The following is a 16,103-nucleotide window of genomic DNA, read 5'->3' as shown; positions in this document are numbered from 1 at the left end:
TGGAGCTGCAGATGTGACCTATTGCAAAGAGATTCATGGGAAAGAAATTGCTCCCTGCTACTTGATTCTTTTCTGACAGGGAGAGATGAAATATGGAAGGAATCTTGAGAGGGGAAGAATCTGTATGTATTTCCTGTCAAAATCTGTTAAAATGGATAGAAAATCTGCCAGGTGTCTTGGTTTTATGGTCTGGTGTTTCTTTTTTTCCCTGCTGCTCTTCACCCTAACTTTGAATGTTTGTGTAACAGATAACTGTAACCTAAACATAAAGAACTCCTCTTTGACTGGTACCACTTCCACTTTGGTCTGGATTTTGCCAGCAAGAATTGAACTTGGGCAGGTTGCTATGCAACCTACAGGTTGTGCTGATAAAATGGTGAAGAGTGTGGAAAGACAATCTAAAAACGAGTTTATACCTTGCCAGAACCAAGACTTGTTCTGATTCAGCCCCAGGAGACAGGATAAGTCCAATTGATGGCAACTTGGCAAGGCTCTTCTAGAGCTGGCCTGATACTGTGTATACTTGCAAAGCTGACTAAAAATGATAGCATATAGGATCTTTGCAGTTTTGCCACACAAAAATGCATTAATAGAAAACCACTTGTTTGAGACCAAGCCCATTTGGACACCATGGCGTCTCCAGCATTTGCAGCTCTAGGAGAGTCATGCACCTCATCACAGTGTAGAACTGAAACAATTATTGAATGAGAAAAGGAGTAGCAAGGCATTTTTAGGTGATTTTTGCCTAATGAATGTTAAAGTATGAAGTTTGAGAGTGAAGTAATAATTAAACTCCAGATTGTTTAGAGTGAATTTCAACATGCTGGATAAAAACATGGGGTTTTTAACTTTTCCTTTGTCTTATGAAGATAGATTTTGTTGGGTTTCACATAACTTTAATTTCTTCAAGCCAGTGGCACAAACCTGTCTGTTACTGGCAAAATGTTAAAGTTACTAGATTCTCTTTACTTATTTATTGCTCTTCCTGGAAATATATTTTTCCTGAAGTACAACTGAAAACCAGAATTCTCTTTGCAGGCACTGTATATGCATATCTGTGTGTTAGTTTTGAGAAACAAAGCACATAATTTCTCATTCATGCACTGAGTTCAGCAACTTTAAAGCTCAGTTATCAGGATCAGAAGTGCTAATACAAGATAAGATACAATAGCAATATTTAGCAGAAATGCTTATAAAAGCAAGGGATGTTAAGAGCAGTTTGGGCTTGATTGAGCCTTTGAAGACTTATGCAGCCAGTTAAAATGTTAAAATATTAAAAGATAAACACAGATCAGTGACCCTGATAAAATGTATCAAGTGGACATTTGAGTTTACAGTATGCAAAAACCAGGGAGAGGGGATGATTCTAGTTTATACGGCGACTGACAGATTCATTCTGTTTTCCCTTAGTTTGGTTTACCCAATACAATTTAAATTAATAAGATGGGATTTGAGTCCAGGAAATCCACACCACAGTTTTTTATTGCAAGCTGCTTCTCAGTGAAAGTAAAGATATACACACACTTGATAAATTTTGTGAAGGGCATGTGTATTTTGGAATTATTCTAGTATTTTAATACTGTCACATTTGGATATTGTATTATGTTTACATTTTATACACGTTGCAGTACAGAGAGATCAAATACACAGCTCCTCTGCAGGCAAGCTACACAGGCATTATTGGTGAGGTTTTGCATAGCTGGGAATGTGTCCAAGCAAAACTCACCCCTTTGTCTAGTGACCCATTCTTCAGTGGCCATGGGAAGATGCTACAGAGCTTCAGGAAAGGCTCCAGTTGAACCTGTAGGTCTCTGAGAGTGCCAGAAATCGCTTTGTTTTCTTGCAGAGTGCTGTTCTGCTTTTAGTTTAAGGGAAGACACAATTTGCATTTATGCAGTATTGTGGATCAGACAATGTACAGCCTTCTCTTGTGAGTAGGTAAGCAACTAAAGATGACACAGATGATCTTCCTCTCATGTAAGAACCTTTCAAAAGGCTAAGAATGGCTTCCTGTGGCTGGAAGAACATCTGGCTAACCCAGGTAGGGTGTAATGAGCTCTGCCATAGGTGCTGTCAGCTGTCTTAATGTTTCAAGTGAAAGCTTTGTAATAGACACACACTATAATTGATGCCTAAATTTCCAGTTTTAGGTGTGCAAAATTAGGGCTCAGTGGTGAAAGGTATCCAACATATTTGAGGTAGCACCACACAATAAATAGTTAAAGCACTTTCAGTAAAATGAATGTGTGTGACTGAATTGTAAGGAGGATATGAAAAAGGGTACAAAAATGCATTCGCGGTAGCACGGCTTGAAGTGTAAGAATGTTGCAGGGAAGAAGTATCTCCCCTCTTTATTTGAAATATAGTCTGGCATTTGTAAGCAGCAAGTCATTTGATGCTCCTATGCTTGCACACCTGTGGAATAGCTTCTTCAAAGACTTCTCACTACAGTAAGACTTTCAGTGGGTTGGCAGGATTGTGTACTTGACAAAGGAGACTTCCAGGGCTTGTTCCAGCTTGCAGAGAAAAAATACATGTGACAGATTATATGAATATGATATGAATATTTCAGAAGTTTTTTTGAAGTCCTTAGAAACTATTTAATTTCTTTTGTGGGACAGAATATTTAAGAAATTATGCAAAAAAAGAAGTGACTAGAAAATTTTTTATGGTCTTCAGAATAAAAAATGTGGGAGTGAGGAAGGGGGAAAAGCATGAGTGGCATGCAGCTGATGTGAAATGAGGAAAAATACTTCCCCCTCTCTCCCACCTCCCCAGTTTTGCAGCACTGGATCCACCAGGCAAAATCATTCAGAAAAAAAAAAACATTTTATCAGGGAGTATCATGTCTCTTTGGAGCCAGAGGATGATGACTGTCTTCTTGTACATCTGGGCTGTCTGCAATATACTGGGTGGTATGTGTGTGAGAAAACAGACCCTTAAATGCAACTTTCTTGTATTTTGAGATAATTAATGTACAAACTAGTCGTTCTTTCTGTCTAGTGACATATCAAAAAGTAGTCTGGGATCACGTGGGAAGCATCAGAAGATAAGATCTGGTGTTAGTGAGATAGCACACTGATGCTTGACAAGCTTATATCCTATTTCCTGATCCACAGAAATGCCTGCACTCCCTCTCACAGCAAACATGCTTCTATCTCTTAGCAATCTGTGCATCACTTCCAGTGCAGATAACTGGAATTGTTTCAAATTAATGATCTTTTATAAATGAAGATGCAGTTAGTACTGAATATGCAAAATTCTTAAAAGGTTTTTTATTGTGCCTACTGCTTGACTGTAATGCTTAGAATACAGGCAAATTCTTCCCATTGTCCATTTTAGAACAGAGATCAAGCTTCAGCTTTCTTGTGAAACTCTTCACTAAGGTGATGGGCAGGGAAGGGGAAAAATTTACTGTCATAAAATGCAGGTATTTTGCATTTTTTTCAGAACAGTTTAGCATGATTTTATACACAGCTTAGCCAATATGTGCCCATTTTTCTCTTTGTAGAAAAGCATCTGAATTTTTCAAAGTTTAAGATCTGCAGGGGTATGGTTTGTGAGAGGAGTCACCAAAAAAAAAAAACCCCAATCAATCTGTGGTTCTTAAAGCCTCTTAGAAGGCTGAAAGGAGGATAAAGATGGAAGAAATACCATGTACATGTATGCAACTATTCTTAACTGCTTTTACGTCTGTAGGATTAGATTCCAAATTTTCTCATTTTTCATGGTTTTATTCCTTACAGTGCCTTTTAATTTGAAAGTTTTGCTTTAAGGCAAGATCAAACAGTTAATGTCTCAGCATGGAAATAATCAGTCTGTTGACAATTTAAAATGTTAAGGCAAAAGCCTGTTGAGACTGTATTGTCACACTACAATACTGTGGAGGAATCCTCTCCTTAACACACTTTAATTTTTAAAGCAGCTGTAAGACATATGTGCATACCATCAACATCTTCTCAAATGCATTTATTCTACTACTCCCACACAAAAGGTAGGGGAGGAGATCTTATTTAAAAACCATTACAATGATACAACTATTGAATCCAGGTTGCCACAGAAATTATTTAAGAAGGAAAACCACTGTCTCTCAACAATAAGATAATGCCATGGGGGATAGATGATTACCCACAAGATAATTTGTATTATAAATCTCAGCTGCTTTCCCTTCTAAACTTGGCACCTTGGGGTATGAGAGCTTATTATAATTTATTGTCTAATATACATTCAAACCAGAACACTAGGGTATAAGCTATAATTTTAAAAAGGCTTCCCCACCTTTTTTTTTTTCTGTTTTGGTAGGTTGCATATTTTCTAAGACAAAACTGAGAGGGTCTTTATGAAACAATAACACTATAATGAAGTTGTAGGTCCCATCAGATTCTTGCTTCTGGGGATGACACCCACAATACTGAAGTAAGCCTTGATGCTGCAAGTCACCCCTGGTTCTCCTTACTTAGGACTTTACTTTAACAATCAGGCCAGGGTCAGACTACTCATTTTAAAGGTAAGGGTGTTCTGGAAGGCTTAGGATGATGATTAGGTCTCTGTATCACAAATAATTCAAAACACTTGAACCCTCCTGAATCATCACAGAAGTCTGGCATCAGTATTTTAAAGCAGATATATTTGTTTGCTCTAGGGAGAAAAAGGATTTACCGTGTTGCAATTTCTTCATGATGATCTCAAAACTAATAGAGGAAAGGGGCAAGACTTTGCTGCCACAGAGTAAAGTGGTTACAGCTTGGAAACTTTCCTGTTTTTCAGAGTACTTTGCTGAGGGAACATAGAAATGCAGTCTGCCCTTTCTCTCAGACCTGGAGCTATCCTCAATGGCTGCAGACAAGCCTCTTTGTTCTTTAACCCCCAACTGAACCATGGGTGTGAATCTCAGAAGCTCAAGCAGAAGTCTCACCCTGCTTCAACTGGGTCAGCTTTTGCAAGGAGGGAAAAGTGAATATAGTTTTTCAAAATCCAGACACTATGGGGGTCGGGGAGGAGAAGTGGAGGGGAAAGGTGTGCAATGGATTGTGTAGTCTGTTTATTTGCAAAATCTTACAGGTGGTTTTTGTTCCTTTAGCACGTGTTCTTAGCTGCTGACACAGAGCTGGGAAAAGGGAGGCCCAGGGCAATTCTGCTATCCTTGGATTCAGCCATGACCTCTAACTGCAAGACATGAACCCAATGTCCTAGCTGAGTTACTTTAAGCAAGCTGGGTCTGAGTGCTAAGCTTGTCATTCCTTCCACGAGAGTATTCCCACTGGCTGTGGGTAACAGCTTGGTTATTTTATCCACATCTGCTTTAGCAACAAGCAGAAGGGTGTTACCCTCTACATGAGCACTATAAATAGTTGGTTTAAAACAAAAAAAAAAAATCCCAGTACTATCACAAAAACAAGCAAAAAAAAAAATAAAAAAATCCCTAACCCACCCTTCCAACAAAACTAAAACCAAATCAGAAAACTAAGAGTATGGGAATACTCTGAACAAAGCTCAGCTTCATGAAAGTCTACATGTCAAATTTATGTGCACAATATCCACTACTACAAAATTCTTACAGGCAGTGCTTGATAGATGGTATGTAGGAAAGAGGGACAACAACATACTGTGCTGTTTTCTCTTTTTTGTTTTTTTGTAGTATTTAACAGGCTAGAGCACAAGATTTAGTGCCAGGGAAGCATGGGCTACTGAGAAGAAAATATTTTATCAGTAAAAGCAACACAACTGTTAGTTCCTGCAGAATTTATTCTCTGCTATTCATTGACTCGTGCCATCCTTACAAAACTATTTTTCATCGACTTAAATCTCTCACATCCTGAAACACCAACATTGACTGAAACCTGAGATCAAAGAAAGTACAAGCAGCTATTTTCTTTGCTAAGAAGCAGTAATAAGGCTCTGATGTAACTTAAGTGGAAAAAAATCAGAATTTTTTTAGTAAAATATTGAAAAAAGGAAGTTTTATTTTCCTTTATCAACTATTTTTCTTATTTACTTTGTTGTTTCTGCACAGTTCTGAGATGGGTCTTTACAAAGGCTAGCAAATCAAAGTTCAGGGGCAGAGGAGGAAATAATTAGAGAACGTATTTTGTGAAGACTTGTATGAAGCTTGCAGTTCAAGGCTATGCTGTTACAGGGGCTGTATATGGGTTGTATTGGCTTATCTCTCTTCCATCCACAGAAATGTGTGTATATAAATAGCTATCTGCAGGCACCTGGAAATAGTAAGCAGCTGAGTTATGACAGTGACCTGTTTCACCAAAAATTACTGTTAAATACATAGTGCAGTTTGGGAGAGGCTTCTAAGAGATTTACCATCTCAAAAAGATGACAGCAAGGTAGCTGAATCAATTTTATGATTTGGGATGCACAAATTGAACTTATAAGTGTACCAATATGTTTATTTCACTACCAGGCGTGCTGAAATGCTCTGAAACTTTCAAGACTTGCCTCTCGCAGTATTCATGGTGCTGTCTTTATTGCATGATAACACAGTTTGCAAAGGGAAGTCCAAAAACTGGTGGAACTGATGTTACAAAAAAAAAATAGTAGTGCACTCTGCTGCATACAGTGACGCTACAGATCTGGAATAAATCCACTTTAAATGCTCCAGGGAGACAAGCCCTTTGTCCTACCACCAGAGGTGGTATATTATTTGCTAATATACCAGCATTTGGAAAAGTTTCATTGTCAGCTGCTTATGTAAAATGACCTGTATAGGACAGAAACAGGTTCCAAGTATGCTATAATCAAATTATTTGCTTTCAGTATTTTGGAAACTAGCAGCATCCTTCCACTAAGGAATGTGGTGCATAGCTCACAAATTATTTGTCCTGTCCTCTCTCTAACATTGTTGGGGGAGGGATGGAAGGAAAAGCTTAACTTTCTCCAACTGTTTATAAACTCCTGCAAGACAAAAAAGCTACAACCATATGTTAAAATAATGTATTTCTCTGTTTATATTGGTGTTTTAGAATACATAAGGCAACCGATTTAAAAACATTTTCTCCAAGAAATCCAATCTGAATAATGAACCCTGTGTGACCACAGGGAACAGATTCAAGTGCAAAGTGGTACATGCAAGATATCCTTCAGAGGAGAGCTGAGAGTCCCATGAGGTGTGGTTCATTTATTTTGGTTTTTTGGCTGTGAGGCAATGTATAGTGCTATCAGACAGTAGATAGTCCCTCCTATTGTCAGAGCCATTGTGGTCCGATAGAGCATCCTATCTGGATATCCAAGCTTCAGGTGTACTGGCAGCCCGTCTGATCTCTGTGGGAAGAGTTCAAGGAAAAAACAAGCAAAAAAGAAATTAATACCCATACTGAGGTCATTAAGCAATAAAGCTACCTTGGGTAAATTAAGAGAATTCAGAGAGAGAAACCTCGTGACAAATAGGTTCACTACACCCAAGTGTATTTTGTCTAGCAAGACAAATGTGAAGGCAAGTTAATTTTGTTAGCCAGAGCTGTTAAGTGCAAGCAGAAAGATGTATCTTGAAATAATTTTCAGGAGGATCTGGATGGGAAAAGTGTCACTAACAATGGAATGTGAAAAGATATGTATAAAAAATTATTCACCAAGTCAGACTGACACATTCCAAATTGAAGTGGCATGTAAGAGAGAAAAGGGATCATTATATAAAGCACATTCTTGATGCTCGAAAAAAAGTTTAACTAATTTGTTTTAAGTAAAGTCTCGTATTTAGAAATTCCATAGGTAACAAACTGGCTTTGAAAACTTTATTGTGCTGCTCTAATACTACACTATAAACAGCTTCAGCAACATTCAAATTATTATACACAAAACAGGAACGATTTGCTTTGCTCATTCACATCTGCTTTAAGGCATACTCAGATTCCCAGGGAGGAATTGCTTCCAAAGGTCAAAAAATACAACCACCAATTTCTGAAGTCAGCAAAAAGACAATGTTACTGCATTTATCCACTTTCTGTATTTATCTCCTATATAAGGCATATATATACTTTGTAGTATAGTACAAGTACACAGATTATACTGTACATGAGTTTCTTGACTAGACTTTACAGAATTCAGGCATTGTAGAATGGCAAATGTAGTTAGCTATGTTAAAATAAGGACAGATATGTCCCATTCTCCAGTTTTCTTCAAGCTACTCTCAAAGTTATCATTACCTGAAAAATTTTCTGTAGGTCTGGCACCTTGTTTGGATTCAACAAAGGATCAGTTGCTGGTAAACCTGGAGCAGGTTTACTTGTCCCAAAAATCGGATCTGGGGATTCAGTGGGAGCTAATGGTTTGAGACCCTGCATAAATAAAGATTAAAATATCAAGGTACTTGCAAATGTACAAATTGTCACATTAGGCAGGCACACTGCCAGTCATTACAAGGATACATTAAAAAGAGTATTTATCTGATATGAAGATTTGTGACAAACACATTGCTAGGCCACCAATATCTCAGTGACAACTTGGGGTCAGAGCTTAGCAAGGAAAGCCTCCTTTCCAGTTTCCTCATGGCATGAATTTATAGCTATTATTTCTCTGTGCTGGTACTTGCTCCAAATTACTGCTTCTATTACATACACAGACTATCTAGGACTCTCTCTGAGCAGTAGGATTAGGATCAAGGGTCAGAGTGAGGAATAAGCTTTACGTTCTGCACGCAGTAGCCAAAAATAACTGGGCCTTAAATAATTTGAATGTATAGTTTGGGAATTAAAAAAAAAAAAAAAAAAAAAAAAGAGAGGATCATTTGGGTCATACAGAAATTTTAAGTGGTGCTCAAGGCCCTTCAGAGTCCCTGATATAGTGGATATTTTCTGCAGGTGTAACTTACCATAGCCATACCTAGAAACTACATAATTCAGTTCTGTTATTAAGGGCACAAAGTCACAGCCTATATGAGGTGGCCTCCTTATCTTTATTACTGTAATTAATTAAACAGTTATATCTGGACACATGGCAGTGATGCTTTATATGATGGGTCTCAAAACAGCTGAATTTTTTTCCTAACTTGCCACAGAAATTAAAAGCATTGTACAGTTAGTTTAATGCAACAGGTTTTTATTACAAACAGAAGCAGCCATGGGTCAAGTTAAGACTGCACTGAAATTCTGGTTTCTGTTCAAAGGACTAGTTAATGCATTTTGTATTGAAGAGAACTGTCTGACAGTATTTGGAGCTGAAAGCAGACTGGTGTTCTTTCTTTTGTGCCAGCCATAGACCAGACATGTGTTTTCCTTATGCAAATTATCTGCTACAACAGGCATCTTCAGCAGAAAAAACAGATTTCTCAACCTCCCAAAATATCCTATGGAATGGCCATCAGTGCTGTACCCTGAGGATGTGGGTTCAGCTTCTCATTCTTCTAGGACCTGACTGAATATTAGAATCCACTTGCAACCTTTCTGATTATGTTTTGAAAGGCAGCAGCAAAATTGAATTTCTTGGTACATTCAGTAACTAATGCCTTCCTACTGAGCAGGCCTGCACAGAAGGTAAGTGCTGCTGAATTATTTAAGACCAGTGACCAGTTCTGGCCACAGTGCTATGAAGGAAGCATCTAGGGAACTATTATTAGGCAGGGGAAGTTACTAACTATATATTCAAGGCTAAGTACCAGCTACATCCAAGGCCTTGAAGAAAGCAATTTTGGAGAAGTATTTTTGTCTATAGGAACTTTAAGTACTTTATTAGATTTGTCTTTAAGTTGGTGATTTGACAGAAATAACTACAGAACAGATGTTTATACTAAACATGCAGGTGACTTCTCCAAAGCTTTTCTTGCCTTCTTGATTGTTAGTATCTCAGCAAATGTGAAAATGCAGATCTTTCCTGTGCCTTAAAAGTCTCCAGTTTTGAATCTCCCTTTTGCCTTCCTGAAAAAACAATGTTTTCAGGAGCAGTGCCATCTAAAAACTTCAGTACTTAGTAAATCAACAACTGTAGGTTATTACATACTTTTTCAACCTTCAGAAATATATTCCTGTTCAGATGGTTGTATGATCCCCTTCTGCAGGAGCCACAGCAGTCAGACCTGACTCAAGTGACAAACTTCATTGTGAAATCAAATGGAACCAGTTCAGAAAACTCATATAATCATCAATGTAAAGGTGTAAATTACTTCCAAAGCAGCAGGGTGCCACCTAAGAACACCACATAGCAATTTAAATAAATAAAAAACATTGATGTGGTTCACTGGCTTCAGGAACAAAACACATGCTGCAGAAGGGAGACAGTTCAGTTTGCTTAATGCAGACAACTGCACTAATTAGAGTTCCTCACCAATGTAAAATTTCACTTGAATTCCATCCACGAATTATGAGTCTTGGCCAACTCCGACCAAGCTCAGTTAAATTAGTGCAAATGTGTGGCTGTTCCAACTTGTACTTGCCTGTGGTTATTGAGAGAAAGTGGCAAGTGCTTTCTCTCACATTCAGTTTACTAAGCTTAACATGGCTGATGAGAAATCCACAGTGTCATGTAAAGGCTGAATTTCACTGCAGAAAATTGTAAAGTAAGAGCCTTAAATGACCCTTGGTCACTGTATTTAACATCACTAAAACCATGGGTTTATTTAATGACATCAGTGTCTCACAATACTCAGGATAATACTGAGAAATTAATGTGTCTACACATTTGACCTAAGCTTCATTTAGAAAAAAGTTAATCATTGATAATTGCTCTTCTGCTATTAAGGTATTAATCTTTCATTTTTAATCACTATAATAGGATTTTTTTTCCAAGTCTTGGACAAAGTACAGCAGCTGTAGTTATGCAGAAGAGTCAACATCAGCTGATTTCATCAGCATGCTACAGCAATGACTTTTTCAAATGTTGAAGTCCTCAATGAAAGGTCAAGACATGTAGATAATCCAAAAGAGCAAACAGAATTCTCTGTCTACCCTTCTGTAAAGTGTGTTTGTTTTCCTGTCAGCGGTCTGAAGATCTTAGGACCCAATGTATCTCTTGGTTGGCCATCAGGCTATAAGTTAAAAAAAATTTACATCTTGCTAGTATGAATTTGCAAGTTAGATTTACATTTTCCTGACAGCAAAAACAGTTAAGGATTTGGAGCATAATTTAATGGAGATAGCAGTTTTTTAATGTAAGGAGAGTTGTCCAAACAAATCTGAGAATGAGAGAGGAGAGAAAACTGAGGTAAGGGCCAAAAAGAAATGGGGAAGTTTCTTTGGGACTCAGTATTTCAGAACATGCATTGAAATAACTTTTATGAACCTACTGAACCTAGACACTTCCAAAGTAAGTAGCAGGTCCTTCACAGTAGAATACACCTCACTGCCTAAAGTTAAATATATTTGTTTTGACACACAAGGCTCTTAGGTAAAACCACCTGAGTCTTCCTTTGTACTGGGATGATGATCCAATGACAGTAATTTTGTGTACGTATTAAGTACTATCTAAGGCACAAAAGGTTACATATTATAGATTCTCAACCAACTCTAAACAATCCATATTGGCAAAAATCAAAATATCTGTGGCTCATGGGGGCTTTAAATAGCTACAAGCAAGAGAAGTTGTAACAAGTGAAGATACTGTAGTACAAGTAAATTTCTGCTAGGATCATGTTCAGTAGAAGAACTAGGGAAAAGTTCATGTACTTGTCCTCATCTGACACCATCTGAAACTGGTCCCAGCACTTGTACTTTAAACATAAGCTAACTCCTTGAATTAATATTTTTATTGAATTTTTAATGGTTATGGCAGTCATTATCCTCCTACATAGAAGTAGTTTTTAAAATATTTCACTTCTCAGCTAGCTAAGGAAGTTCCCATTTATTCAAACAAGATAAATGGTTCAGACTACTTTATAAAACTTTGTTAAATGTAAAATGAAGTCTTCTAAGCATGTTAAGTCTGAGATGGAAAGAACAAAACTGATTTCAAACTCAAGAGATTTTTTTTTGTTAGTATAAGCTGTTAGTTATGTTACTGTAAGCAAAAGAATTTCTGAAATCCATTTAGACTGATGTTTTGCAAGCCCACAGTAAGCTTAAATCTGCAGCAATACAGTAATGTATTGGGAAGCACCAGAATGTAATAGCACAGAACAAAGAGAATTTTTATACTGCATATTTTACCAAGGAGGATTTGAATGGCAGGATTTCTTCACTTTTCCAGAAACATCAAAATAAACAGAAGCATTAAAAGAAAACCACTTGACATGCTCAGCTATAGTTTTACTAAATGGAGCAATTAAATCAATAGGAAAAAAATTTACTTTGTTTTGGACTTAACACCTTAACACTCATGGGATTACCCTTATATTTCAATTGCTGTTTATTGAAAACACTTTTAGCAAACTGATGCATCTAGATGTGTGAACTGGAAATTCAGTCAAGCTTGGAGAAAAAAAGAAAAGGAAATTCTACAAAAAAGCTGGCATAATAACATTGTAAAAAGGGATTGAAAGTAACTTCTTCTAGAAAGGAGGTTCTTTACTGTTTAGGCTTGAAGCCCTTCCCCATTCTTCTCCCAAGACTCAGCTCTCCACTATATAAATGAAGTATCAATGTTTATTCTCTGAACATAACTTTGTTGAGAGAGATAAGAAATGCCCCAATCACTGCAACAGTGCTAAATATATTAGTACTGTATAAGTGCTATACATACTACAATATTATTTATTCTGCTATCCTCTGTTTCTTGCACCTCTGACCCCTGATAACTATCCCAGAAGCCTTCCAAAGTGGAAGTGCTTCCAAAGTGAAGGTGAATGATGAGGACAAAAAGCCTTCTTGGGACAGAAACTGCCATATCAGAAGCTCTCTGTTACCTCAATGTTTATTTAAGATCCTAGGGTAATTCAGAATGGAAGGGCTCTCTAGTGCTCTTTAGTCCAGAGTAAGGTGCCCCAAGGTGTGGGTTTTGTGTGTCCTGCCCTGGAAAACCTCTGAGGAACCTCCTTCTCCAGGCAGCTGCTCCACTGCCTGACTCTTCCCATCACGAACACATCTTTCCTCCTGTCCAGCCTGAACTTCTCCTCTTGCAGTTTATGCCTGGTGTCTTTTGCCTTCCCAGCATGGAGCACTGTGCAAAGCCTGGCTGCTGGCTGCTGACCTGTGCTGAACTTGCTCCAGTTGCCATTCCCACAGCTGGACACAGCTCCTCCAAGTGATCCAGAAGTGCTGAGCAGGGGGGAGCCTTGCTTTCCTCAACCAAGAGCTCACAGGGTGATAGAGCCAGGAGGCTGCTGGCTTCCTGCCTGGCACTACCTCCAGAGCTCCACCACAAAGCTGCTGCCACCAGCCCCTCAGTCACCACCCCAAAACCCTGCAGGGGCTCTTCCTTCCTGCACGAGCAACTGTGCCTTTTTTCCCATCATGGAACTTCACAGTGTTCCTGTCAGATCGTTCCCATGCACTTGGTAGGTCCCTCTGAATGGCAACTCTATTTATAATTGTTTAGAGGCCACTCCCTTGGTGTTTTCTGTAAACTTTACAAGAGTACACTCTATTGCCTGCTCCGGGATAAAGTCCTGCAGTAACCTGCAGAATTCTACTTGTTAGGAGTGGTAGAGTTATGAACCATTAAGCACTGTATTCAGTCTGATCATCAAGTTCTCTTAAAAAAAAAAACTTTAGAAAAAATAGTTGTGTAGTTGTCCTAGGACCCTTGAAATAATCTGAGATTTTACAGCTGCCTCACACTATATTCTTGTTTGCAGAAGATGATTGGATTTTCCAAGTAAAACTCTCACAGTCAAGGATTCCCAGGAAAACAGAACTGTAAAGTAGATTGCTAACATAATTAACAGGCTAAGAATGAAATAGAGTTGTGTATCACAATTAGTCCACAAGAATATAGTGACTTTAACTAATTTCAGTCACTTTTTAAAATGAATTTATTGGGAAGAAGACCAACCATAACTTTGATTTCATTTGTATGTGTGCATCTGTATCTACTTTTTTTTCTTAAGACTTTTGTTGTTTAATCAGCTGTTTGCTCTCTGGAGGCAGTTCTTCAAAAGGCTGGGTTTTAAAAAAAATCATTCTTATAACTCAACCTCCAGTTACAGGGTTTTTTTTAAGCTGCAAGAGTTCAGTTTTTTCAAACTTTACTCAGAAAATGGAACATGGTGTAACAACCACACTGCATTTGTCCCATGATAAAATCACATTACAAATCTTCCTAATATTACTTGGGAATTTATTCTGATATACAGAAAAGCAATTCCTGTGATTCCAATATGCAACTCTCGTGCCTTGAAATGACGTTTGTACTCAGGGTTCATTCTGCCCTCACTCAGATTTGCTTTGCTCCTGAAGATTTAACCATGTACTTTCACTATGCAGTGTGACTGTGACAAGTATAAGCTTGCTGAATGCCATCTTTAATGTCTATAGACTTATTTACTAAGTTGGCATCATACAGAGGAGAGGTGAGTTTTCAGTTTGCAGTAAACAAACTTTCATGGATTTGTATCCTCCCAGGGAAGGGTCTTAATGCTTTCAGTAATTGGGGATTTTTGGTGCATGCATGGACCAGAGACCAGTGCTGTTTCCATCTGCCAGCTGCAAGCTACACTACCATGTCCAGTTCTGGGACCCTCATTTCAGGAAGGACACTGAGGTGCTGGAGTGTGTCCAGAGGAGGGCAATGGAGCTGGGGGAAGGGTCTGGGGCACAAGTCTTACGAGGATGAGGGTGTTTAGCCTGGAAAAACGAGGCTCAGGTGTCACCTTGTCACTCTCAACTCGCTGAAAGGAGGGTGTAGCCAGGCAGGGGTCATTGTCTTCTCCCAAGCAACTAAAGACAGCATGAGAGGAAATGAACTCAAGCTGTGCCAGGGGAGATTTGGTTGGACATCAGGGGGAATTGCTTCACAGAAAGCGAAATCAAATGTTGGGATGGGCTGCCTGGGGAGGTGGTGGCGTCGCTGTCCCCAGAGGTGTTTAAGGAAAGCCTGGATGTGGCACTCGGTGCCCTGGTCCAGTTGACACAGAGGTGTTCGGTCACTGGCTGGACTCGATCATCTCGGAGGTTCTTTTCAACCTAACTAATTCGGTGATTTTAACACCCCGCCAGGCACCGCTCAACTCTGGACCAGCCCTCTGCGCTGAAAGCCCGTTAATTTCTTGCCATAACCCGCGGCACATCCCAAAGCTGCCCCACGGGCTGCGGGGCAGTGTCCCGTCTCGCCAAGGTCACGCGAGGGGCCGGATCCGTTCGGTGCCCTGGGGGCGGCCGCTCCCCGCCCGGCCCAACGCTGGCCCGCGGTGCCGCAGCCCCCGGCCGGCTGCGGGGTGTCACCTGTGCGGTGTTACCTGTGGAGTGTAGGCGGCGGCCGCCGTGGCCCCGACGAGGCGCTGCGCGAAGCCGCTGAACTTGTAGTACATGGTGTGGGCCGGGGCGGGCGCCGGCTGCGACGGCTCGGCCGAAAGGACCCGCCCGCCCGCCGCCGGCCTTCTGGCGGCGCCGCACCGTTCAAGGGCCCCACCGGCTCAGGGACGCCTGCGCGGGAAGGCGCGGAAAGAATGCGATTTAAAAAAAAAAAAAAAAAGTCCGAAAAATTACAGCAGCCTGCACCAAATCAGTGCGAGCGCGCCTCTCCCAAGCACACCCGCCGCTCCCGGAAAAACGAGGTCGGCGGCAATTTCCAGTCAGGCAGAAAAGGCGAGCCCTAAGCGGCGGGAGGCACGGCGGGGGCGGAATGCGAGCGCGCGGCGGGCGGGGCGGAGGGGCGTGGTTCGTATCAGCCAATCGGCGCGGGCGGGCGGCGAGGCTCCGCCCACCTGGGGCGGGGCTGCGGCCCCTCACGGCGCCGCGCGGGCTGAGGGCAGCGCTGGGGCGCGGGAGCGGCGCTGTACTGAGCTGTGCTCGGCGGGTGCGCTCTGTGCAGCAAGGCGGTAATCACAGTCAGACAGGCTGGGAAACGCTTCCCAGAGCATCGCAACCCATGAGCGATCACCGCCGTGGAACTAGATCAGGGCTCTGGGTGCCACGTCCACGCTTTGCTTGAACGCCTCCGAGGACGGAGACTCCACCACCCCCGGGCAGACCGTTTCAGTGCCCAGCCACTCTTTCTGTGTTGGAATTCCAGTGTAAACATTCGCAGGCGCAGTTTGAGGTCATTTCGTCTCGTCCTGCTGCCTGGGAGAG

At 40.5% G+C, this 16,103-nt stretch overlaps 1 protein-coding gene across 2 annotated transcripts; it reads right to left on the bottom strand.

Moving 5' to 3' along the window:
* Window positions 1-6,931: 6,931 nt before the first annotated feature.
* LOC130251407 (cytochrome c oxidase subunit 7A-related protein, mitochondrial) lies at window positions 6,932-15,673 on the bottom strand. 2 transcript variants are annotated; one of them, XM_056487993.1, is made up of 3 exons: window positions 15,269-15,673; window positions 8,154-8,285; window positions 6,932-7,272 (listed from the first exon to the last, which is right to left on the bottom strand). In XM_056487993.1, exons 1-3 carry the CDS (start codon window positions 15,338-15,340, stop codon window positions 7,126-7,128), a joined length of 351 nt encoding a protein of 116 aa, XP_056343968.1. In that variant the 5' UTR covers window positions 15,341-15,673; the 3' UTR covers window positions 6,932-7,125. The 2 variants fall into 2 exon arrangements, with proteins under 2 accessions (XP_056343968.1, XP_056343969.1); XM_056487994.1 differs by lacking the exon at window positions 15,269-15,673 and adding an exon at window positions 14,533-15,235.
* Window positions 15,674-16,103: the final 430 nt, after the last annotated feature.

The sequence above is a fragment of the Oenanthe melanoleuca genome, chromosome 3, assembly GCF_029582105.1.
Source record: "Oenanthe melanoleuca isolate GR-GAL-2019-014 chromosome 3, OMel1.0, whole genome shotgun sequence".
Classification (NCBI taxonomy): domain Eukaryota; kingdom Metazoa; phylum Chordata; class Aves; order Passeriformes; family Muscicapidae; genus Oenanthe; species Oenanthe melanoleuca.
This window is presented reverse-complemented; position numbering and strand designations above follow the sequence as displayed.

Excerpts from the sequence above, each read along its gene's own strand:
- LOC130251407 (XM_056487993.1), bottom strand. The coding sequence starts at position 15,340 with ATGTACTACAAGTTCAGCGGCTTCGCGCAGCGCCTCGTCGGGGCCACG. Across the intron at positions 8,286-15,268 it reads CCGCCGCCTACACTCCACAG|GGTCTCAAACCATTAGCTCC; the intron begins GTAACACCGCAC and ends TTATTTATGCAG. Across the intron at positions 7,273-8,153 it reads ACCTACAGAAAATTTTTCAG|AGATCAGACGGGCTGCCAGT; the intron begins GTAATGATAACT and ends CTCTTCCCACAG.